This window comes from Callospermophilus lateralis, chromosome 3 (assembly GCF_048772815.1).
Source record: "Callospermophilus lateralis isolate mCalLat2 chromosome 3, mCalLat2.hap1, whole genome shotgun sequence".
Classification (NCBI taxonomy): domain Eukaryota; kingdom Metazoa; phylum Chordata; class Mammalia; order Rodentia; family Sciuridae; genus Callospermophilus; species Callospermophilus lateralis.
In genome coordinates, this window is record NC_135307.1 from 109,566,593 (window position 1) to 109,593,248 (window position 26,656).

Here is a 26,656-nt window from a genome sequence, read left to right on the forward strand (position 1 = left end):
TTAGCAGATAAAACTACACATGACATACATATTTTCTCTACACTAGAAGAAGCTACAAATTTTCATAAAAGGTTCCATGTCAATGCTAATACTTTACAAAAGCATTTAAAAATAACTAAGGAACAAGCTAGATAAATAATAAAACAATGTCAAAATTGTGTGACCTTTTTACCACAAGTTAATATTGGAGTCAATCCTAGAGGACTGATACTAACCATATTTGGTAGATGGATGTCACACACTTGCCAGAATTTGGAAAATTAAAATATTTGCATGTTACAGTTGATACTTCTTCTGGATTTTTTGATGGGCTCCCTTCATGCCGGAGAAAAAACTAAAGATATTATAGCTCATTGCTTACAAAATTTTGCCACTGTGGGCATTCCAAAACAGTTAAAAACAGATAATGCCCCTGGTTATACTTCTACCTCTTTTAAACAATTTTGCTCATCATTTGGCATTACTCATATAACAGGAATCCCATACAATCCACAGGGACAAGGCATAGTTGAAAGAGCTCATCAAACTATTAAAATGGGGGCTGGGGATGTGGCTCAAGCGGCATGCGTGCGGCCCGGGTTCACCTGGCATGCGTGCGGCCCAGGTTTGATCCTCAGCACCACATACCAAACAAAGATGTTGTGTCAGCCGATAACTAAAAAAAAAAAATAGATATTAAAATTCTCTCTCTCTCTCCCTCTCTCTTTAAAAAAAAAAAACAACAACAACTATTAAAATGTACGTATTAAAGCAAAAAGAGGGAATTGGGAAGGGGTATATATTCCCCAAAGATAAACTTAAAATAACCCTTTTTACTCTAAACTAAACTTTTTAAATTTGTATTCATCAGGGCTTAGTGCTGCGGAAAGGCATATGTGTCCAAAAAATGTACATAAGTCCAAGGTACTTTGGAAGGATATTCTAACAGGACAATGGAAAGGTCCTGACCCAGTAATTGTCTGGAGTCAGGGGTCTGTTTGTGTGTTTCCACAGGGAGAACAGCAGCCGATTTGGATTCCAGAGAGCTTAACTAAGGTCCTGACCCAGTGATTGTCTGGAGTTGGGGGTCTGTTTGTGTGTTTCCACAGAGAGAACAGCAGCCAATTTGGATTCCAGAGAGATTAACTAAAGCGATTTCTACAGACCAAAAAGAAGATGATTTGGCTCAAATCAATAACAGCTGATATCCAAAACTCCAGTTTGGCTATCCTTACATCTGCGACAGAACCAGGATGCTTTTTTCAATATCTATCATGAAGTTCACATCATGAAGTTCTATTTTGTTTTTTCAGCTCATACAGACCTAGGTTAATGTTTTGCTGATCAGTTCTATTTTTTGACTATAGAGTTTTTAAACATTGCAATGGAGATTTCACCTGTAAAAAGTTATAAGGCCTTTACTATTATGTGTTGTGTGCACACTTGTGTTTTATGTTGTATGTTTGTATGTACGTATGTCCATATATCATATATGATGAGCGCTCATGAAAAAATGGATCCAAATATTTTTTTTTATTCACGTGATTTAAATGGTTTAATTTAAATTGGGTAAACAACTGTTGAGGATTGTTTTAATATGTGAACAAAAAAGGAGGTTAACAGATCTGTTTGTTTACTTTCACCTTTCCTTTTCATTATATTTAATAATTCTGTTCAAGATAATGTAAATTGTTAAGAAAATTGTTTTCTTTCAGTGCCTTCTGGAATGTTACATAATTTTTTCTTTAGCCATTATTTCCAGAATTCCTATCTTCATCCCAGTGCCGGTGAAGACAAAGATAAAACCAATCTATAGCTTCTGCAATAGCCATCACTGAACTGCTTGCAGAACTTGCCTGGACTATGTATCACTTGTATGCATTGTGAACTCACTTGTATGCATTGTGAACTATCTGTTGGTGCAGCGACTTGTGGTAGTGTTGGGGTATTTTTGCTGATGGTATCATCGGTGGGTACAATTTTTCCAAAAGGAGCCATCACTGACTGGGATTACAGGCATAGGCCACTATATCTAGCCTGTATTTTTTGATTGATTAGAAAAGAAGCATCAAGTAATTACTACCCTTCTTAAAAAACAAAACAAAAACAAGAGAGTAAAACCCCAATTCTCTTCTTTGTCCATGGAATCTATTTTTCTCCCCACACAACATTTTTCTTTGTTTATTCCCATGGCTGCACCCCATTTCTATTAACTTGTGTCCTGTAGATTGCAAATAGACTTCTGATATTCACCCCTCCAGTCTTTCTTTACCCCGGTCCTGCAGTTCACAGTCACTTACTTTCCCTAAGACCAGGTTTATTTCAATCATCCCTGTCCACAAATCTTTTTTTTATTCCCACAGAGTGTTCAGAAGGATGCTAACAGTATCCCATAGAAAAACAATTCTGGGGCTGGGGATTTAGCTCAGTGGTAGAGTGCTTGCCTAGCACTTGTGAGGCACTGGGTTTGATCCTCAGCACTGCATAAAAAAATAAATAAAATAAACGCATTCTTGTCCAGTTACAACTGCAAAAAAAGAAATTAAAAAAGAAAAATACTTCTGTAGTTTGAAGTGTTGAATTGGGAAATGCTGTGTTAAACACTGTTAAAAAATATTTCTTCAGAGGGGAATATCTATAGACTTTAAAATGCCAAAGTGCTAAGGGAATCTCTAATGGGGGAGACTATGTAGTTGTTCTCAATTTCACTTGACCATGCAACTATTCTTTTGAGGAACACTTTGTCCTTCTCAGAACACACAATGAGAAACAAATGACTTAAAAGGAAAAGTTCATGATGATTCTGGCATTCGTGGCTTTGCACAACATATTTATAACCTATTTCCTCCACTCACTTCCCAAAATGATTTTCCTTCCTTGCTCTCTCCTTCAGGGGTTAGTGCTAGTTCCTCTCCCTCCAGGGAGTCCTTCCTAATTATCTGTTTCTCTGAGCTGTTAGTTACTCCTGAAATGTCTGGTTACTGGCAGTCTGCCTTTTGTGGATCCATCTTGTCTATCTAATGTGAGTTAAGCACTGGGATTGTCTGAGAAATAATCAGTGGCACACAGGTGCCCTACAAATATTTTGCTGCTTAAGGAATATCATGCATCTCTCCTAGCTTAAATGCTCACCTCCTGGGAGTATTTAGAACCTTAGATGAACCTCTTGTCACCTTATACTGGCAGAAATCCTAGGCTCCTAGCCCCCTTCCTCCATCTTCAAAGGTGAGTTTAGGTCTTGTCACACCACATCACTCTGACCTCTTTTGCTTCTGTTTTCCACTTTTTCTTTTTAAAGACTTTTTAGCTGTAGATGGACATTATTTTATTTATTTTTATGTGGTGCTGAGAATCAAACCCAGTGCCTCACATGTGCTAGGCAAGTGTCCGACCACAGAACCACAACCCCAGCTCCGTTTTCCACTTTTAAAGGACATCGGGCCTACTCAGATAATCAAGAGTAGTATCCTTATTTAAGGTCAATTGGTTAGCAATTTATTCTATGTGTAAGCTTAATTCCTTATAGTCACTTAACCTAACTTTCCGTTGCCAGGAACAGGAAAGAGGACAAGCGTGAAGGAGTCATTCTCTCTTCTACACTCTTGTTCAACAGTCTAAATTGAGAGTTTGCATATAGATGGCAGGGGATAATGAGTGGGAAAGATATTTGGGGAATTTCGTAATTCAAGATTCTTTTCAAATACAAGGAGGTTCTGAGGCTTGACCAGAATTGACATTTCCCCTAAAATGCAGATTCCGAAAAGCCATCCATTGCTCTGCGTGTTAGATGAAGTTAGTTATGTAAACGGGCTTAGCTTAGGAGCCAACAAACAGGACTCAAGAAGTTCTTGATGAATCTTGATGAGGAGGGTGGGCGAAGTTCTCTGAGTGACATCTGGAGATAGTTTGAGAGATTTCCGGAGAGGAGTGGGTGAGAAGCGCCTGCCCTCGATTGAAGCTGAGTGAAGAAAATTCCAGCAAAATAGATCGTTTTGTTAAAGCTTCTGAATCAAGGGCTGGCAGAGGGCTCTGGTTTTAAAATGTAGCTAATTATCAAACCTCCAGGCAGTGGATCCTGAAGAGAATGAGGAAATTTGTGTTTTCTATAGGCAAAGATTATATTTCACTTAATTCAAGGCTCGATACATGGCAGTAGTTTCATTTCTTATTAAGATTGTAAACGAATTATTAAAAAGCTAAGGGTATAGGTTCCACCGAGATTTGAACTCGGATCGCTGGATTCAGAGTCCAGAGTGCTAACCATTACACCATGGAACCGCCACGCGTGTGTAGCCGCCTTCAGCTGCCTAATCCTTAGAGAACCCCGCCCCCATCCACAAACCCACCACCGAAAGGAGGCTCACGCGCTCTCAGTACGCCGCTTCCCAGCATGGTGGCACAAGAAATGAGCGAGGGGCCACCAGGACTGTGGTCAACAGTGAACTTAAGACTCAAGTTTCCTACATGAGCCTCCTTTAGAGGTGAGAATTTTTAAAGACCGACGCTACGCGAAGAGGAACTCCCACACTCCACCCTTCGCGGCTCAGGGGCGGGGCACGACTCCACCTCCCCGGAAGTACTTCCCCTTAGGGGCTGGGGCTTGCCGGAAGTGGCGCAGCGGCAGGGAGGGACTCTTCACCGGGTCCGGCAGCTGAAGCTCGGCGCTCGGGTTACCCCTGCAGCGACGCCCCCTGGTCCCACCGATACCACTGCTGCTCCCGCCCCTTCGCTCCTCGGCCGCGCAATGGGCACCCGCGACGACGAGTACGACTACCTCTTCAAAGGTGAGGCCGTCGGCTCTCGCACTGTCGACCAAGTCCCGTGCGGGGGCCCAGGACACTCCCGGGGGACCCGCGTGCGGGCGGCCCCTGCACTGAAATGGGCCTGCCTCAGTCAGCCCTTCGTCCTGCGGTCCCCTGGTTATCGCCTCTCCTCCCCTCAGACAGTGGGTCCGATCACACATTTGTCTCCTAGCGGGCCCCGTAGGCCTCCGTAGCCTGAGAGCCCCTCACCGTGTCCTTCTCACGGCGGACTGCTTTCTCCTAAATCGTGTAATTCCTTCCCTGGATTCTGGGGCTCCGCCGCCCCTCCCACCATCTCTAGTTTCGAGCCTAGCGCCCCCTCCCTTTCTGGCTGCTCTTTCCCCGACTCACATCCCCTCCGACCGGCCCTTCTCTCCTCTGGGCTTATCCTTGGCCGCGGACTCCCACTACAGGTCTTTTTTTAATCTGCCCCCCCTTTCCCTGAGAGTGAGCCTTTCCTCTGCGTCTCCTCATCGCCCCTCCCTCGGGTGGCCGCCCCTCTTAGCTAGATTCTCCTGTCCCGGGGCCAGGTCCTCATAAAATCTGAGCGGGCCGAGGTCCCCCACCCCCACCCCTACCCGCCTCGCTGTTCTCGCGGTCAGTAACCTTCTGGTACTGCTCCCAGGTTCCCAGCTGATAGGCATCCCTCTCTCTCTGCCTGCCCTCCTCAAATTGTATTTAAAGCTCCTACGTCTTCTCCGGTACGACCCGGGTGGTGGATAGGAGGGCAGGAGGGGTTGTCCATCACCCACGCGCGCACTTGTCGCAGTGACCCGGTAGGCTGATAGGACTTCCCACCTAGCCTTTTTTCCTCCTGCTGTCTTTACCCAGCTGCAGCTAGCCCGGGATAAATCTTCACTTCGTTCGCGAGAAAGGGTTGCGGATGGGTGGTGGCTGTATCCTTGCCAGACCTGAAGGCCCAGTTCCTGAACAGGAAAGGTTGTGCCCTGCCCAAATACTAGCTTGCTTATCACTATGGACTGGTTGTTTCCTGCTGCAACACTGGGAGGATCCAACAGGAAGGGAAGAGCCCTAGTTGGCCGTATACCTTTCCCAAACGGTGGGAGGTGGGGTGGGTGGTATTTGTGTACTCTTTTTGGTTAAATTTATATTTATTATAAGGTAGGAAACATGTAGTGCCCGGGAACAGATATTGGAGGATGGGGAGTGGGTAGAAAGCAGTGCCTATGAGTTGAGTCTGAAAAGAATCCAAATAATTTTTTTTTCAATCAACAAAGATAAAGGATACAGCTTTCACTGAGAAAAGACTACAGTGAATGCTTTTTTTGTTCAGTGAATGGGCTCTCACTTTGATAGTCTTTTTCTGCTGCTGAATTAGAAGGGCAACAATCAGTAGTGTGCTGAACAAAGATCATTACCAGGGGGGAAGAAGCCATTGCTATTAAAGCTTTACTGTGGAGGGTGGAGTTTAAAAAGAATGTTCAGCATGATGACTTTTCCTGACTTTGCCATTGGGTGCTAAGAATGATTGACTAAACAAAGCAGGAAACATTTCTTTGCTTTACCAATACTTTGCAAATCTTTTATACTAGCTGATAATATATACTTACTCCTCTGAGAAGTATATTCTATTATATAGGGTGAGTATCTTCCTTATCACCCTTTTCTTCATATTGGAAGGTAATTTTCAGATAAGAGTATTTAATTTTACAACTACAAAAAGGAGACATGGAGTATTTGCACACTGTTTGCTGAAGGCATCTGAAGTGACATGAAATTACTTGAGTCCCTGAAGACTTTGGGGTTTAGTCACTAAAAGGAGGTTTGTTTTTAAAAATACTGTATAATAGCAGTGGGCATGTAGCTTCCTCTGAAGTAATTTTGAACAAGATAGACTATCAAAGTATTTCTCTTGTTTGGGAACTACATCGGTTATAGAAAGCCCCTCCTCCCAAGGATGATCATTTTCCTGGATTGGCTTATGGAATTTTAATTTAGTTTTGGTGTTAAACCATCCTTCTAACAATGAGAAAATAGAGCTTTGGAATCACACCTGGTTTAAAATCCTGACAGAGTTAACATTTGCTTTGTGACCTTGGGAAAATTAGTTTTTTTTTCTTTTTTGAGCCTCAGTTCCTCATCTATAAAAAGGAAATACCGTAATACCTGTTTCTCAGAAGTGTTTTGAGGAATAAACAAGACAATAAAATTTTAGCTCCTGAACTCAGTAAATGGTAATAAGATGAAAGAAGTGACTTTTTTTTTAGTTTTTCTTAAATCTTTGTATATTATAAGAGCATTTACATATTAGTGAAGAAACAAAACTAGGGAATTTCTAAAGCATTTTATGTTTTTATGTGTTATTTTTTCATTTTGTTGAACATTTTGCTGTTTAAGGTAGGGTGTTTAAAAATTCTGCTGAGAAGAATTTCCACTTTTTATAAACTCCTACAGGATATGAGTCACTTTTTTTTTTTTTAAACCTCATTGTTGATTACTTAGCCAATTTTTTTATTTATATAATTATTTTAAAACAAAGCAAGAATCATTTTAAAGTGATTTTATTTTGTAGAGATTTATTCGCTAAGATGAACTGTAGCTATATCTACTTGGAAGAAGGCTTACTGTAGCATACTTAATAGTTGATAGAACTGGAGTTATAGTTTATAACTAACCAGTTGAAAATAAAGAGATATTTTTATAAGTATGTGGTGGAATGGTGTAAGGGTAATGTAATGTGGGGAGAGTGGGACAGTTATTCTAAATTATGTATTTGTTTTGAATAAATTAATGTACATATATCTGAACAAACTCTACAGTGAGACTTTTGGGATGTGTATGTTTGGGGCTAGGCGGAATAAGATTTTTTAAAAAAAATTTTTTTAGATTTAATGAACCTTTATTTTATTCATTTATTTATATGCGGAGCTGAGAATCCAACCCAGTGCCTCACACATACTAGGCAAGTGTTCTACCACTGAGCCCCAGCCCCAGCCCAGGAATAAGTTTCTTTATGAGACACAGGTGAAGTGAACATCAGTCATAGTTTGTGTTTACATATATTGTGGAAGAAGCAATCCATTTGAAGTCACATATTCTGAATATCACTGGGAAGGTAGATGGTTATTTAGGGCATTTTCATTAACCATCAGCTGACTGTACGAATGATCATAGGAACATCGCTGTTGTACATCTTGGTAGTTTTTCTTTCACAACTTTTGGTTGAGCAACTTGGTTTCTGCTGAATCTGGAAAAACTTGCTAGACTTCTGCCTTACTGAATGTATTTTAAAGACTTTTGATGAGATTGGACTATTAATATAGTTTAGAAATTAGAAATATCTTCAAGTTTATGAAAACCAGTGTGAAAATGATCAGTTAACTCTTTCAGTTGATAACATCTAGAGCTGATGTGCTATATGTGATGTATTGGATTAAATTTTAGTTCAGTAAATTAGTTTGCTGGAGAAAGTATAAAACTAAGTGATTGAAGAGGTGGGAAATTTTTATTAAATAATGGGTAATTAATATGTGTATTCTGCTTTATAGTATTTAGCAGCCTGATCTTTGAGTTTTGTATATAAACAAATTTAGTATTAGGTATTAGGGATAATGTTAAATTTCAGAGGATAGGGCTAACCAACTGAAGATAAATGCTGTCAGATTATTTTGGAATTTCAAGAATGTTTAGTTTCTGTTATTTAATGTTATTTAATGTTTAGATTCTGTTATTTACCTTGTTATTTACTACATGTGTGCCATATAGATGGCTTATAATTGTAAAATGTTTAAAGGGAAGTACTAAGATACTAGTCATAGACAACAGAGAAAAGTTATTGCAAATTCTTCTCTTGAATAATAGAATAATCATTTAGTTTATCATATTTTTAAAAAGCAACCAAGGAATTGGGGGTGTAGCCAGCCCAGTGATAGAGCTTATGCACAAGGCTCTGGGTTAAACCCCCAGAAATAAAGAAGTAATTAAATATTGTCATCTAAATGAAAAAAAAACTGCTTTAATCATAATTATTTAAATTTGAGTCAGTTAAGGAAGGTCTGTGAAGTTTTGTTTTTTAACTCATCATAGCCAGTTAATTCTCTTATGTTGCTTTCATCTTTCTATTTACTTATTAGTGAACCTAAATATAACCCTACCTGTTTTGATTTCTCATTTGGTAGCTGAATACAAGCAGCTTTCTTCAGCATCTTTTTGGCAAGACTATTATAAAACCATGTCTTCTGTTGTCATTTAAGATATCCTTTAACAAGTGCTAGTCTTAATTCTGTCAAATTTGCCCAGTCTAGTTGAGATAATTATTATATATTATATAAAGCATTTGTGAATTTTGAGTTATTTTCAGATGAATGTAACTTCTTTATAATATTAAAATTAATTGGTTACATTGAGGGGAAAAAATTTCCCTCACTGTCTCTATGGCAGCATAAGGATTTGAGGTTGGTGAAATAATGAACTTAATCTAGTTAAAAGTGGAGGTCAAAAGGGAAGAACCCAAAACTTGAATTCTAATTTTTCTAAAGGTGATGTCATTCTGGATGTCTTGTTCACATGACTGGCTCATGAATTACTGATTGATATGAAGTGCCTATAAAGTAGAAGTGTTCTAATCTTTTGTTTTTTTCCTTTAGCTGTTCACACCTCAAATTAATATTTTATACTGCTCAGGTAGGGCTAGAATTGATTTAAAAATTTCTTCAGCAGAATATCTAGCCTCTTGTATTAAGCTTCAGTGATTGTATTCTATTAATAGGTAGACTATTATTGAAACTGGGACTTGACTTTGTAACTAGAATGGTAGGTCTTGGGAACTAACCTATCAGCTGATCATTCTATAAAATTTAAAGGGCATTATTTTTGTACATTGTTTTCATGACCTTGCCATCTTCTTCCCTCATATCCAAATAAAAGCATGTAATAATATATCTGTGTTTGCCACAGCACCTTTGACATCCTGTACTTGACTGTATAGTTAGAAATAACTATTCTTTGTGCTACATGGAGTCACTGCTGCCTGGATGATTTCTTGCTGAATCGGCTGATAGGGGAAGCCAGAAAGAGATGCATTTGATAATGTCCTCTGTCCAAGATTGTTCAGAGGCCAGCTTATATTAGATTCTGTTACAAGAAATGAATACATAATGGACTCTTTTTCCTCTGACCAGAGTGTAGTAAGATCATACATGTTTTTACCTCCCTTTCCACCTGTATGACCAAATCCCCGTCTCCTGAGAAAGGCCTGGTCTGATTCCTTGGCCTTATTCTTGTATGTGGGACTTTATAGTCCCGGTGTTTAAATTCATCAGCTAGTTTGGATGGTAAGAAACATTAGTGATCAACAGTAAGAATAAATGCAGTGCTTCCAATAACAATTTTTACAAAGGAAAAAATGGTATCTACCTCAGATTCTGTAAACTGATGAACTCATTTTGATCTTTAATTCACATGGGAAATGCTTTAAAACTTTTTTCCTCCTTATTGGGGATTCAACCAAGTGGTGCCCTGACCGCTAAGCAACATCCTTAGGCTTTTTCTTTCTTTCTTTTTTTTTTTTTGCTGATGATTAAACCCACGGAGTTGTTCATACTAGGCAAGTGCTCCACCACGTAGCTACACCTATTCTCCTTTTATTTTTTTGTTTTGAGAAAGGGTCTCACTAAGTTGTTGGCTTCTAACTTGCAGTCCTCCTGCCTCAGTATCCAGGGTAGCAGAATAGCCAGGGATTATTGGTGTGTTTGCTCCTATTGTTTTTGAAATTCTTAAAAGTATGTTATTCCTTAGGGGAAAACATTAGTAAGTAAAACTGCCTCTTACAGAAATCACAGGAAGTAAATTCATCTAATCAAAGACCATTTTAAAAAAAATTCATGAAGTCATTAGTAAAAGTATGTGTCCTTCTTGCTTTGGTTTTGACTCACAGTATGTCAGTTATTAGTTAACTTCCTAGGGCCTTTGTTAGTTTGTTTGTTTGTTTGTTTGTTTGGAGCGGGGGATTGAACCAGGGGCACTTAACACTGAGCCACATCCCCAGCCCTTTTTTTATATTTTTAATGGAGACAGGATCTCACCGAGTTTCTCTGTACCTCACTAACTTGTTAAGGCTGGCTTTGAACTTGTGGTCCTCCAGCCTCAGCCTCCTGAGCCACTGGCTTTACAGGTGTGTGTCACCACACCTGGTTTAGGGCCTCTGTTTATCCTTAGGGAGGTGGGGCTTTTATTTGTGGAGGGGGGTGCAGGAGTGTTATTCTTTAGCTTTGTGTCAGTCTGATAAATTCAGCTATTAAGGTCATTGTGGTTTCTATGAGTAAAGGTCATTGTAGTTTCTGTGATCTGAATAGCAAAGTTTGTAAACCTGATGTCTCATATTTTAAATGTTTCATCTTGTGGAAGTATTCTTACCATCATATTTGATCTTTGATGAAGCTAAGTGGAATGTATTCATTCTCTTCTTCATCTACCAACATCATTTTATTCAGCACCCTGCTCCCATCCCTTTTTAAAATTCAGATGCCTTTTTTTTTTTTTTCATTTCTGATGCTTTTTTTTTGTACTGGGAATGGAACTTATGGCACTTGATCACTGAGCCACATCTCCAGCCCTATTTTGTATTTTATTTAGAGACAGGGTCTCACTGAGTTGCTCAGCGCCTCACCATTGCTAAAGCTGGCTTTGAACTCGCCATCCTCCTTGCCTCACCTCCTCAGCAGCTAGAATTACAGGTGTGCACCAGTATACCTGGTTCTGGTGTATTTTAATATCATGTTGATATAGCATTGGTAGTAATTGACTAGTGTGCCTACGATTAAAATTGTGTTTTTCAGGGCTGGATGCATAGGTTTTTGGTAGAGTGCTTGCCTAGCATTTGTGAGGCCCTGGGTTTGATTCCCAGCATTGTTCCTTCACCTCAAAAAAAAAAAAAGAGGGGTTGGTGGGTACTCTTTTTAAGACAGCATACTGTATTTGTGCAGGTAGAAATAGGTTAAAGAGAATAGACTGGTTTTATCACTTGGTAGGTCAAGAGCATTCAGTACCTTGTTCCCATCCCTCTTTAAAATTCAAATACCATATCTTTTTTTTGCTTTATTTACTCTGAAGCCAAATTGCATTCTTTTGAAATTGTGAAGATATTCTGAATGTTTTTGCCTCATTAATCTGATGTTAATTTCTTCTTTTTTAGTTGTCCTTATTGGTGATTCTGGTGTTGGAAAGAGTAATCTCCTATCTCGATTTACTCGAAATGAGTTTAATCTGGAAAGCAAAAGCACTATTGGAGTAGAGTTTGCAACAAGAAGCATCCAGGTTGATGGAAAAACAATAAAGGCACAGATTTGGGACACAGCAGGGCAAGAGCGATACCGAGCTATAACATCAGCGTAAGTTTCATGTTTTTCAAGTTCTTTGAAATAGGTTGGCATCTAGTGAATTAGCTGACTTTTGATATTGGAAAAGGTAGAATAGTCCTTCATTAACCTTGGATACATTCTAAGACCCCCAGTAGATCCCTAAAATCACACATAGTATTAAATCCTCTTTTTTTTCCTCATTTAATAGAAGAAACACTTTATGGCTTTTTGTTTGAGGTATCTGAATTGCCAGCATCACTACTTTTGCTTTTGAAGTCATTTTTTAAAATATTTTTTTAGTTGTAAACGGACACAGTACCTTTATTTTATTTATTTATTTTTATGTGGTGCTGAGGATCAAACCCAGTGCCTCATATGTGCTAGGCAAGTGCTCTACCACTGAGCCACAACCCCAGCCCTGAAGTCATTATTAAATAAGGGTTAGTTGAACACAAGCACTGTGATACTATGACAGCTAATCTGATAACTGTGAGGGGTTCTAAGTGACTAACAGGTGGGTAGTTTATGCCATGTGGATACACTGGGGAAAGGAGTAAATCATGTCCTGGCCTGGATGGAGTGGGAGCTTATCATGCTACTCACAATGGCACTGATTTGTAGCTCATAAATTGTTTATTTCTAGAATTTTTGTCTAATATTTTTGGTCTATGGTTGACTGCAGATAACTGTTTAAAGTGATATTGCATATAAAAGGGACTGTTGTTATACTGTTTTCTTTTAAGAATTCCAATATTAGGAATTTGTAGAAATTATAAGTATGGTTTTAAAAAAATATATGATCCATATCTTGAGTTCTTCCTGGTGTTCACTTTTATCTGTGTTTGTTTTTTTGATAGTTAAATGTATGTTTCTGTTTTCAGGTACTATCGTGGAGCTGTAGGTGCCTTATTAGTTTATGACATTGCTAAACATCTCACATATGAAAATGTAGAGCGATGGCTGAAAGAACTGAGAGATCATGCTGACAGTAACATTGTTATCATGCTTGTGGGCAATAAGAGTGATTTACGTCATCTCAGGGCAGTTCCTACAGATGAAGCAAGAGCTTTTGCAGGTTAGTAATATGAATTCCATGATATTACAGAATTCCATGATATTACAGTGATTCAGTATTTCTTACTGTTAATGTTTTGCAGTTTTGATACACTTCCAGTGATGGTAATAAATCTTAATAGTTTCAGAAAGATAATAATGGTCAGGCTGGGCAAGGGCTGGAGATGTAGCTCAATGGTTAAACACCCCTAGGTTCAATCCCTGGTACCAAAAAAAGAACAGTCAGCAAGAATTAACTGTTTTGAAAGTTCATTGTGCTGATTCTGGGTCTAAATTCCTAGGGAGTTTTAGGGACCATTAGGGATTCCACTGCTTAGCTATAACTTTTTTGTCTCTTGCCTGAATTCTGGTGTGGACATTTCGGTAGGGGCAATTACCTGAAGGCAACATTGTGCATTCTTGGCTAGTAAATGTCATGTCCTTGCACTAGTTATTATATTGTAATACTTTGACATATTTTAGTGTAGTAGGCAAGAAGCAGCTTTATTTCAAATAATACAGTTACAGAATTCTTAGTGATAGCATAGCTGTGTGGTTGACAGGGAGGATAGTGAAGGATGAAATAGCTGTTTGATGAGTTTTATTATATTTTAGTAGTATCATTCATTGCTAGTGGTAGTATTTAGATACAGCAAGTTATTTATTTTAATTAAGAACCCATTAACCAGGTATGGTAGTGGGTTCTGGGGTTCTATAGTCTCAGCCACTTGGGAGTAGTTCCAGAACAGCCTGGGCAAAATAGCAAGATCCTATCTTATTTAAAAAAAAAAAAAATCTGAATGAAATTTCTCACTGTTATTTTTTAATCTACTAAAGTGTAAATTTAATGGTGCCCTTAACAGTCCAGAAGTTGGGGAGGTCTAAGAAGTTATTTCCTTTTTTGAAGGCCAGGGTAAGCTCATTGTAAGAGTGACTACTTAGTATGTGCAAGACCCTGTGTTAGATCCTCCAGCACCATGGGGATGGGGGTTGAGAAGAAAAATTGTTGACTTCTTACTGGAATCAGATCTTAGACTGAAGATACTGCTCAGTGGTAGAGTGCTTGTCTTAGCCCTTGCATGTGAGGCCACAAGTTTGATCCCTAGCACTGCAAAAAACCAAAACAACCCTGAAACTTAACAAGACTGAAGTTTTTGTGTCTCTCTGCAGAAAAGAATGGTTTGTCATTCATCGAGACATCTGCTTTAGACTCCACAAATGTAGAAGCTGCTTTTCAGACAATTCTAACAGGTAAGACATTTTCATGTTATGTCAGTGGGATTGGAAGTTTTAGGAAGGGAATTTAAATTAATTAATCAGGAAACTATATATTATACCATCTGGGACCGTCATTTGAGAGCTACCAGAAAGAGTGGTTTATAGAGTATAAAATTAGGTAGAACCCTTGCTTGTTGCAAGCACTTCAATCATCCTAATTCATCTGGTTTATAGTGGGAAAAATACTTTGAAAATAGTTGTTCACTTCCATATGTTTAGGTCATGTATTTTATACTTCATGGTCAAAATCACAGGTTAGGTTCAAATGTACTTTTACAAGGTATATATTCAGATCTTGGCTATGGAAAGATATAAATGCCCTTTTGAAATTAGGCAAGGAAAAGAAAAGACTAGGGGGAATTATTTTTAAAAATCTAAGTAAAAAAACAAGGGTAAAATTTTCCCATGATATATTATAGAAGCAAGATGTTACTTGTAGATAAAGTCAGCCAGTGATCCATATAGAAAAGTTTAAACAAATAATGGGAAAGGACAAAGTTCATGCTGTTTTGGAATGTGGATGACCAGGTCAGTCTCCCTAAAGACTTTTTTTTGTGCTGACTCATATTTACCTAACTTTTTATTTGACCAAATTACCATCAAATATAGTTTTAATCCTTTAATAAGTACTTTGATGGGTTGCTTTTAAGTAGTTTTAGATTGTGTATTACCTTTAAGAACTCATGAGTTATAGTCTTTAATATGGAATGCAGTCTTATGTGGCATTTTTCTGAAAAGTCTGTATGTAGAATTCTTAATATTAGTTTCCCATTATGATGTAACAGGTTAATTTAGACTTTGTAGGCAGCACCAGTTTTTAAAGTATTCTCTTATTTTACTGTAAAAAATCCTAGGAATTAAGAGCATGGACAAGAAAGCCTTATGGTATTCCTGACTCTTTAGCTTCTTATTAGCTCTGTAATCTTAGGCAAGTTTCTTAACCCTTAACAAGTCCTTAATTTGTTCATCTATAAAATTCAAATATGTTTTGGGGAGGTGATACTTTCTTTTTGAGAGAGGGCTTATGTTTTTAAAACCTTGAGATACGATTTGATATGGTCTAACTTGATTCTCATATTTCTACTTATTTTTTTTTCTTTATCTCTGTAACCCACAGAAAACAGTGTTCTGTCACTAAGATGTCTGCTCTATACTGTGAAAATGAGTATAATTAGGGCCTGTAAAGTACTTAGCTATCCCTGAATATTTGATAAATTAGTAGTTAAATAGTAAGTAAGGCATGGCCAAAAAGAAATTTCTTGAACATAAAATAAACATTAGTGATTTACATACCTATTTTATTAGAATCGTCTTGTTATCTGAGGAATACAGTTACTGAACAACTAGTCCTAGAGTTGGATAAACAGTTTGGGAACACAGTACTTTTCTTTAGAATCTTGTGTGTGTCAAGTTTCACTGCAGATTGTACCAAACAAAGTGAGATTTGACTAAATATGCAGTATGTCTGCAAGTTCTGCTTATTTTCTTTATAACCCCTTGTGTGGATTTTATTGAGTCAACATATAGAGTACTACATTGAGACCCAGGAATTTGAAGGTTTTTACCTTTTAGTTGCTCCTGTGTAATCCAAGTCACTGAGCCCTCTTGTCCTTGGATTCACAGTGTTTTTAACACTTGTGAATTAAATCTCTTTAGAGGTCTGAGTCTCTTCATGCCTCTGAAAACGTCACTTGAGAAAACCTTTTAGGCAGTCCTCATTGTTAGGATATTTTTTATGTCTTATTAAATCTCCTCTACTGTAATTCTAACTCGTTTATTCCAGTCTCAATTTCTAGCAGTTTGTTCTGGTACTAAGTGAAGATGAAGCCAGTTCTTTTTTCCATCTGGAGTTCATTGTTGTATGTATCGTTTTAACCTCAAACTTCTGACCCACTCAGACATAAAACTTAATTAGCAGTGATGAACACTTAAATTAAGCTGTTTTGTCCTTAAAGATGAACATCTAGCTATTTTCTTAAAATTTTCCCTAGATTATTACTGTTTTTTTTTTAAATTTTTTTTAAATTGTCAATGGACCTTTATTTTTTATTTATGATATGTGGTACTGAGAATTGAACCCAGTGCCTCACAGATGCTAGGCAAGCGCTCTGCCACTGAGCCACAACTCCAGCCCTCTAGATTAAACTGTTTAAAAAATTTTTTTTTTAGTTGTAGATGGACACAATAACTTTATTTTTCATTTATTTATTTGTATGTGGTGCTGAGGATCAAACCCACACGTGCTAAGCAAGCGATGTATCACTGAGCTACAACCCCAGCTCCTAGATGAAACTTTTGTTACTGCTAAATGTTGTTTGAAAGCAAAGACTTTTAGTTTTACTATTACTTTTCTACTTTACATTTACTGTTTCCTCAGCTTCCTGCATAATTCTGAGTGTTGATCCCTGGGATCAAAGATCACTGCATCTGGCAGCAGACCTCTGTGTTGTTTTGCATGTGTTAGGATGTTTGTTCTAAACTTTTCTTCCTTTTGTATTCCTGTGAGAGTGGACAAAACAGGAAAGAGAATAGTAATCTCATTACAATTAATTATACCTTTAACATTAAGGAAGAATTTATTATTTTTAAAAAATTTTTTTAAAATACTTTTTTAGTTGTACATGGACACAGTATCTTTATTTATTTATTTTTATGTGGTGCTGAGGATCAAACCCAGTGCCTTACATGTGCTAGGCAAGCGCTCTATCATTGAGCCACAACCCCAGCCCTAATTTGTTTTATTTTGATATTGTTGGAATGATAAAATAGTAGCTTTTTAATTTTTTTTTTTTTTTTTTTTTTTTGTACTAGGGTTTGAACTCAGGGATGCTTAACCACTGAACCATCTCCCCAGCCCTATTTTGTATTTTATTTAGAGACAGAATCTCACTGAGTTACTTAGTGCCTCACTTTTGCTGAGGCTGGCTTTGAATTTGCAGTCCTCCTGCCTCAGCCTCCTGAGCCTCTGGGATTACAGGCATGCTCCACTGCGCCCAGCTGGCTTTTTAATTTTTAAGATGCAGAATTATCTTGTATTGGAAAGTGTATCTGTGTTATTAACAGTTAGTTGTAGGTCTGGGGATATGGCTCAAGCGGTAGCATGCGTGTGGCCCGGGTTCGATCCTCAGCACCACATACAAACAAAGATGTTGCGTCTGCCAAAAACTAAAAAATAAATATTAAAATTTAAAAAAAGAGTTAATTGTAGTGTTTGTTTTAGAATAGACTGTGGCATTTGTGATATTCTTGACGTCCATGCATTTCACAATGATTCCATAAGATAATTTTTTTCTTGATGGTACGAGTGATGAAACCCAGGGAGCACTACCACTTGTACCACCAAAAAACAACAACAAAAAAAAACAACAAAAAAAATCATCTTATGGAATCATTGTGAAATGTATGGATGAAACCCAGGGAGCACTACCACTCAGCTATATGCCTAGCCTTTTTTATTTTTATTTTGAGATTTTTGAGACAGGGTCTTCTAAGTTGCCTAGGCTGCCTCAAATTTGCCATCCTAACTCAGCCTCCTGAGTCACTGGTATTACAGGTATATGCCACCTTACACAGCCTACAAGATAATTTTATTGGTGGCATTGTTTTAGAGATAGATGGTACATGAATTAGCCTAGTAGATTGCTCAGAATCTGCATTTCAGTGCAGCTTTGTTTTTGTTCCTCAAGCTCACTAAGAAATGATTTCTAACCATGTTTTTCATACTCTTATTTTTTCTTCTGACTTTGCATTTTGACAATTTCAAACTCAACAAAAGTTTCTAGTAGTAGTACAAAGAATTTGTAAATAACCCTTCACCCATATTTATTTATCAATTTGAAACAGATTGAATTCCGCCCCCATAAGAACAGCTTTCTTATGCTGAGAGTGGAAGCTAAAGGGCAGCAACCCCCGCCCCCAACTGATATATGCCAAAGAAATTGAGAGCAGATATTGCCCCCTCCTGAGCCATGTGTAGCACAGGCTAACTAAATCCACACAGTACATTTCCTGCCTTTTGTCTCACTGCACTGCCTCTTTTACTTTAAAGCTCTGCTTACACGTGGTGGGGCTGCCTGTAATCTCATTGATTTGAGTGGCTGAGGCTGGAGGATTGCAAGTTCAAGGCCAGCCTTAGTTATTTAGTGCAGATTAGTGCGACCCTGTCTCAAAATCTGCGCCACATCTGAGTAAGTGGCAGACATACTGCCTCTTATTCCTAAGTACTTTTCTATATGTATTTTCTAAAAAACAAGGACCTTTTTTTTCATAACTATAGTACAGTGATCAAAACAGACGGAATAGTGCTACATCAACAGCTATAGATCTAATTCTGATTTTGCCAGCTGTTCTTAGTAATTTTCTTACTAGCAAAAGAAAGTTTGAGGGGCTGGGGATGTGGCTCAAGTGGTAGCGCGCTCGCCTGGCATGCGTGCGGCCCGGGTTCGATCCTCAGCACCACATACAAAACAAAGATAACAAAAATAAATATTAAAATTCTCTCTCTCTCTCTCTCCCCCTCTCTCTAAAAAAAAAAAAAAAGAAAAGAAAGAAAGAAAGTTTGAGATCAGGTCATGCATTTCATTCAGGTGGTTTATCTCTTCAGTTTTCTGAACCAGTTCCTTCAGATTTCTTTTTCTGGGGCCGGGTACTGGAGATTGAACTCAGGGGCCCTCAACCATTGGCTACATCCGCAGCCCTATTTTGTATGTTATTTAGAGAGAGGGTCTCACTGAATTGCTTAGCACTTCGCTTTTGCTGAGGCTGGTTTTAAACTCTTGATCTTCCTGCCTCATCCTCCTGAGCCACAGGGACACGGGGATGACAGGATGCGCTACTGCACCCAGCTTTCTTTCTTTCTTTTTTTTTTTAAACATTGAGTTTTTGAAGGATACAAGCCTGTTACTTTGTACTGTTTCTCAATTTGGGCTTGTCCTATGTTTCTTCATGAAGACATTAAATTCATATTATACACTCTCAGCAGGAATGCCACAGACTTGTTCTCAGTGCAAAGTCTTGTGGTAATTGGTTTAATCTTAATTGTTACAGGTGTTATAATTTCTTTTCTTTTTTTTTTTTTTTTGTACCAGGGATTGAACCCAGGGGCACTTAACCACTGAGCCACAGCCCCATTCCTTTTCGTATTTTATTTAGCGGTCTCTCCAAGTTGTTTAGGACCTCTGTAAGTTGCTAAGGCTGGCTTTGAACTCTCATATCTCCTGCATTAACCTCTGGAGCTGCTGGGATTATAGATGTGCACCACCGTGTCCAGCTAAAGACAAATTCTTTGTTCTGTGACTGAAAGAATTTTAATTCATTTAGCATATTGGCCTTTTAAAAAAGAGACTTAAGTTTTCAGATATTAGAGTAGTAAGTTTGTTTGTTTAGTAGTAAGTAGTAGTTTGTTTGTTCTTGGCATGGGGTAGGGTAGCCCTTTAAAAAAACATATTAAGTATGTCAGATAGGGTTTTTTTTTTTTTTTTTGACCTTCAAGAAGCTTATGTGGTGAGCAATGAATTTGAAGAGCTCTAACAAATTAAAAGCTCTACCTAGACTGTAGTAGAATAATTCAGGTTTCTGTTTTCACATATTTGAAGATTGTCATTTTTTTTAAATTTATTTTTTAGTTGTAGTTGGACACACTGTCTTATTTATTATGTGGTGCTGAGAATCGAACCCAGTGCCTCACACATGGTAGGCAAGCACTTCAACACTGAGCCACAACCCCAGCCCCATGTCTCAAGAATTTTAACTCTCATCACCTAATTTGGAATAGTTGCATTTACTTCCTTAGAATTACTAACACTTAATCCACACTTTCAGTAGAGCAGAAATAGGTATGTGTCTTTTTTATTTAGCTTTACCTTGTTATATTTAAAGCTATTTTATATTAATATTTTACTTTAATTTGGATCTTCTACAGGAGATCCTGATAGAATGATAAAGTAGGATTCCTTTTCTTACTAACTTTTATACATTTTGAAAAGGGACTGCACAGGAATTAATTTAAATGTTCATTTGGTTCTAAATGAGAACGTGCCCTTGAAAGGGGGAAATATAGTACTTGCTTTTTGTTTTAGCAAGTTACTAGTCACATCCTCTTTCTCTTACTGAAATAACCTTCTCTAATCAGATACCAGCTAGTAAGTACCTGCTTCCTATTTCCTTTTTTAAAATATTTATTTATTTATTTTTTAGTTGTAGTTGGATAGAATACCTTTACTTTATTTATTTATTTTTATGTGATGCTGAGGATTGAACCCAGGGCTTTGCACGTGTTAGGCGAAAGCTCTACTGCTGAGCCATAACCCCAGCCCTCCCTATTTTCTTATCAGTCTTTTTTTTTTTTTTTTTTTTAAATGACACACCTAGCTGGGAGAGACTTAATTACTTGTAGAGCCTCTTAGAACTGATTATTCTTGAAAGAAAAAAATTTTCTTTATTTTCTGAACAACATTTCCAAATGTTTTTAATTACTTTCTGGTATTTTTATTAGTACATATCTTTTTAGTTGCTGGAGTAAATTCAGCACTAATCCTTTTTTAAAAGTATGTAGTACTTGCAGACAGTTACACAACACTGCTCAAATTTCTTGCTTTGTAATGAGATCTCTTCAATTATTTACTTCTCTGTGTTCTCTGAGAAGTCTCCCTTTGCCTGTCTTTGGTATTATTTATATTTGCCCTTTTAAGTAAGAACCTGCATTTTGTTTTTGTTTTTGTTCTCCTAATTTTTTCAAAACAGCTTGAAAATAAGTTAAAACTTATATAAGAGTCATGTATTTAATTGCCCTTTAGGGGGAAAAAAAAGACTTGTGTAGTTTGGCATTAAAGAGAAAACATAAAGAATAAATGAAGGTATTATGTCTGACTACAACTAAAAAATAAAAAATAAAAAAAAGAATAAATGGTATGGTTTAACCACAAGCTGATGATTATATCTTTATTCACTAGCCTTGATTGAATGATTGAAGGGTAAATCCTTTTCTTTACCTTTGACACCCTCCCATCCCATCTCTTCCTGTAAAGAAAAAGAATAAGAATGAAGACTCAGTATCCTTTATGGTTTTTTTCCCTCTTATCTTTAATCAGCAGCTTGTCTTTATTGTAATCTAGTTTTTTTCCTCAAATACTTCTTCAAATTTAAACTACTGTCACCCTCAGATTTAAATTTTAACCAACCCCACCAAAAAAAGCATAAGAAAAGGTACATTCTGTGCAGTTGTCAGTGTTCTTATTAGTTGATGCATTGATTTGATGACAGTTTGCTATTGTTAATCTTTGAGGAATTCGATCTTAATTTTTTTTTTTTTTTTTTTTTTGGTGATGCTGGGGATTGATTTTGTGGTACAGGACCTTGTGCAGCAAGGCAAGCACTCTGCCACCTGTGCTATATCCCCAGCCCTCTTTCTTAATTTGAAAAAAATGTAGTAATTCAATTAATAATTTCCTTTTTCTTTAACTTTTCTTATGGAAATTTTCTAAACTATTGAAAATGGAAAAGTATCTTAACTCCCAGATAGCCATCAACAACTATCAGCTTGCCATAGTCTTTCTTCCACCTGTTCCCTCCTCCATTATTTTCAAACAAATCCCAGATATTACATCATTTTGTGCTTAACTAATTCAGGATGTGTGTCTAAAAGATTAGGTCTTAAACTCATAACAACAACAACAAAACATTAAAAATTGGCAGTAATTCCTTATTATCATCTATTATTCAAACAATATTAAAATTTTTTGACTCAAAATTTTTTTATTACTGTTTGAATTAGGTTCCAAATGATATTCATACATTACAGTTTGTTGATATGTTCTCAAATCATTTTGCAGATATACTTTTACTTCATATCTTTTTTTTTTTAATATTTATTTTTTAGGTGTAGATGGACACAACACAATGCCTTTATTTTTATGTGGTGTTGAGGATTGAACCCAGGTCCCGCCTGGGCTAGGCGAGTGTACTACTGCTGAGCCACAATCCTAGCCCTTCATATCTTTTATAATTTAAAAATCTTCAAATATTACAGAGATAATATAGTGACTACCCATAATCATCTGGATTTATCAATTGTTGCCACATTTGGTTTCTCTCTTAATGCATGTATATATTTCGCCTACTTTCAGTTTTTGGAAAGTAATTTGAAAATATTATGGCACTTTGGTACTAGATACTTGAGCATTTTCTCTCCTTAAAACAACTAAACAGCCATTGCTGAGGCTGGCTTTGAATTCCTGATCCTCCTGTCTCAAGCCTCCAGAGCCACTGGGATTATAGGCTTGTGCCACATTTCCCTGGCCTCAAAAGAAGAAATTTAAATGACCAACAAATATATGAAAAAATATTCAGGGCCAGGGTTGTGGCTCAGGCTTGCCTAGCATGTGTGAGGCACTGGGTTTAAGCCTCAGTATCATATTAAATAAATAAATTAATTAAATAAGGTTTAAAAAAAAAGAAAAAAGGGGCTAGGGCTGTGGCTCAGTGGCAGAGTATTTGCCTAGCATGGGTGAGGCACTGGGTTTGATCCTTAGCACCACATAAAAATAAACAAATAAAATAAAGGTATTCTGTTCATCTACAACTACAAAAAAAATTGAAAAAAAAAAGTTCAACATCTTTAGCACTCAGGGAAATGCAATTCAAAACTATACTGAGGGGCTGGGGTTGTGGCTCAGTGGTAGAGTGCTTGCCTTGCACGTGTGAGGCACTGAGTTCGATCCTCAGCACCACATAAAAAATAAATAAACAAACAAAAAACTGTACTGAGATTTCATGTCATTCTGCTGGCGAGGATGTGAGGGAAAGGAATACTTATACATTATTGGTGAGATTGTAAGTTAATATAACCACTGTGGAAATCACTCTGAAGATTCCTCAAGGACTAGGAATGGAAATGCCATATGACCCAACTATATCACTTCTTGATATTTTTCTACAAGAAAGCATCCTAAGTGATACATGCATGCCCATGTAGAGCAGCACAGTTCACTATAGCCAAGTTATAGAACCAGCCTCAGTGTCCATCAACAGATGAATGGATAAAGAAAATGTGGTATATGTACACAATGGTGTTTTATTCAGCCATGAAGAATGAAATCATGTCATTTGGAACAAAATGGATGGAACTGGAGAGCATCATTTTGAGTGGAATAAGCCAGACTCAGAACGATGCTCTCCAATTTTAATAAGGACCTCCTGAAAATAAAAGGGAGACCAGTAGAGCTGAGGAAGGAGATTGGAGGAAGGAAGTAAAGAGGAAGGATAAGGAGAGGTACTGGGAAAATCCAAAATCTACTAAAAAAATCACATATTATATTGATGGAATTGTTTTATATCTGGGGTATCAAGTAGAATTGACCCTAGCCATAGGTTAATACTAAACATTTGAACTATGGCTCATGGGTGAGAAATTGGAATATAAATTTTATTTAACTTAAATGGTAGTGTCTACCCTATTGGGCAGTACAGATATAGAACATTATTCTCATCTAATCTGAATTTATTTGTTTCCTCTTGGCTAAATTCATTTTACCCATTTTTGGCAAAAATACTTGAGTTTCTGTAGAGGCATACATTGTATACTTCCTAGTAAATCTTATTAGGAGGTTTATCATATCAAATTTGTTCCATTTTTTAAATTTCTTTACATTTTGAAGGTATTTATTTGGAAGGAGTATTGGGATAACAAAGATAAATAAGACATATTCTGTGTTCTTAAGAAGTTTATAATTTAGTCAAAGTAAGACCAAATAAAATGTATTAAATACAGATACCACTGTGGAGAAGTTTAATTACATTTATTCATGCAGTTTTTTGTTTTTCAACCATCTACTATATGCTGTGTACTAGAGATACAGCAGTGAATGCCTGCTCAGTGAATCTGCCTCACAGATACAGTTTTAGTTCTTATAAATTTAAAGTTTAGTGAAGGAAGCAAGCACTAAACAATTAGTCTTGGTAAGTGTCATGAAAGTAAAATAGAATGCATATAAAATCTTAAGTTGCCTCTTTGGAATAATTATTTAATTACAATTTAGTTTAGGAGGTCTCTAGTATTCCTACTTCTCTTCCAAGAGTCTTTTTTTTTTTAGCATGTTTATGAAGTTTTGCTCTTCTCTACACAGCCTGGGAAGATACCTGATATGTCTGGTAATACAGATTTGTTTATTTATTTATACAATGTTCTTTTGGTAAAGGTAGATTGAAAGTGCTCTTATGATTTAATCCAAACCTATGCCTAAAAATTGTGTAATGCTTTTTAAACCAAGTTATGTTTGATTGACTGGTGAACCTTCCCCTCTGAAATGGAAAAGCCTTTGTTTCTCTTTTTACAGTAATGGGTTGATTCTAATCAGTGGCTGTTTGAAAATAAAACTTTGAATTTATATGTTCTCTGTTCTATATTTTATCTGTATCTTTTGTACCAACTCTTTATGGTTTATTTATAATAAGTATTCTTGGTTTTTCTCTTCATTCAGAGATATACCGTATTGTTTCTCAGAAGCAAATGTCAGACAGACGTGAAAATGACATGTCTCCAAGCAACAATGTGGTTCCTATTCATGTTCCACCAACCACTGAAAACAAGCCAAAGGTGCAGTGCTGTCAGAACATCTAAGGCGTTTTTCTTCTCCCCTAGAAGGCTGTGTATAGTCCATTTCCCAGGTCTGAGATTTAAATATATTTGTAATTCTTGTGGTCACTTCTGTGTTTCATTACTTCCTCATACTTATGAATTTTTCCATGTCCTAAATCTTTTGATTTTAGCTTTATAAAATCATCCACTTTGCCCCGAATGACTGCAGCTTTTTTGTTTTTTTTGTTTTTCCATGCTATGGCTTCACTAGCCTTAGTTTAATAAACAGAATGTTTGAATTCCTCAATTATTGTTTACTTTTCATCATGGAAGCCTGTCACTGTAGGACACAGTAGAACTTGATCACTTGATGCTTGGACCTATTGGTCTTAATCAAATCAAACTAAGAAGACCCTAGAAATAAGCTATTATGCCACAGAGCAGGTTATAAGTAATACACTCTTCTCTCAATGCAGTGTGTATTTTGACAAATCGAAGAATTGCCCTGTAAACATAGCAAGATTTTGAGAGTTTGAAAGTTTTCCATTATTCTGTAAGTCAATTCTAAAATGCCTTAATAGGTTTATGTAGTTTAGTAAACTTTATTTTAAAATTTTTTGTAAGCATCAAAATTGATTAGAGTGGGGGACACTTTTTTCTGGACCAGAATTATCTTAATAAATACAAAAGACTGTTATGGTTTGGGTAGGGGTACAGTTATGTAGCTGTAAGTTAAATAGTGCTGCCTGGCAGGCTGGAAACTAGAAAGACTGAGGTCCCTCTGTTTCAGTGATTAGCCCAAACCATTTAACTGATCTCATTTCCCAGCAGTAGATTATGTGGCATTTTATTGCTTAGGCAATAACAGGTTTAATGCTGGACGTGTCAAATTTTGAAGTGTTAATTTTGTTTTAAAACTTTCCAGTGAGCGAAATGCAACCTAGTTTTATCACCATATCCACCAACAGGCATGGGTAATTATTTTAACAATGCTTATCTTTGAATTTTACAGTGTAAAATGGAATACAGTCCAGTTAAATCTTTGGTTTTAGTGTCTAAAGAATACAGAGGGAAGTAATTTATGCTCAAGTGGTATCATTTAAAGGCATGTATTCTTTTAGTATGTAAAATGAAATAGTACCTTGAGTTCAAATAGAATGCATTTAGGCATTGTAGAGACCTAAAATAATTTTTTTCCACTACATTATTGAAATCAATGGAGCAACTAAATAGTTTCTCATTCAGAAATGTGCACACTAATATTTAGTTTTACTTCCTTGTGGATAATATTAAGCACTTACTCTGCAGTTTTCTGAAATTGTCAACTGCAGTGATACTATTCAGGATGATGGGATATCTGAAAAAATATATATGTGGGGGCTTGCATAGATTGCTATGTTTCATAGTTAATTTTCTGTCTTTTGCGGTGCTCATGATGTGTGGAGCACACGGAAGGCATTGCTGTAGTCAGTCATTTTTGGTTCTCTTCTGTAGCCATTTTATTATTTTAGTGTATTGGTTATAAAGATACTACTGTCTGTTTGTAAATTGCTACTTTGTATTTTATGCATGCTCTGTAACTTGATTTTTTTTTTTTAGTTATTGATTTGGAATATATTCTCATTCTAATAAACAGTTATAGGGGGACTGTT

General features: G+C 36.9%; 1 protein-coding gene and 1 non-coding gene across 2 annotated transcripts; one reads left to right on the forward strand and one right to left on the reverse strand.

Annotated features, from left to right (window-relative positions):
• Positions 1–4,185: 4,185 nt before the first annotated feature.
• On the reverse strand, positions 4,186–4,257 carry Trnaq-cug (transfer RNA glutamine (anticodon CUG)). Its single transcript has one exon. It is a non-coding gene; the product is annotated as a tRNA-Gln (tRNA).
• Positions 4,258–4,579: 322 nt separating this feature from the next.
• Positions 4,580–26,656, forward strand: Rab11a (RAB11A, member RAS oncogene family). The gene is made up of 5 exons (XM_076850984.1): positions 4,580–4,763; positions 11,935–12,130; positions 12,982–13,175; positions 14,324–14,404; positions 24,907–26,656. Exons 1-5 carry the CDS (start codon positions 4,724–4,726, stop codon positions 25,044–25,046), a joined length of 651 nt encoding a protein of 216 aa, XP_076707099.1. The 5' UTR covers positions 4,580–4,723; the 3' UTR covers positions 25,047–26,656.

Bases quoted from the DNA above. Each gene is read 5' to 3' on its own strand.
- Rab11a (XM_076850984.1), top strand. From the start codon at position 4,724: ATGGGCACCCGCGACGACGAGTACGACTACCTCTTCAAAG. The intron at 13,176-14,323 runs GTTAGTAATATG...GTCTCTCTGCAG, and splicing joins TGAAGCAAGAGCTTTTGCAG to AAAAGAATGGTTTGTCATTC. The intron at 14,405-24,906 runs GTAAGACATTTT...CTCTTCATTCAG, and splicing joins TTTTCAGACAATTCTAACAG to AGATATACCGTATTGTTTCT.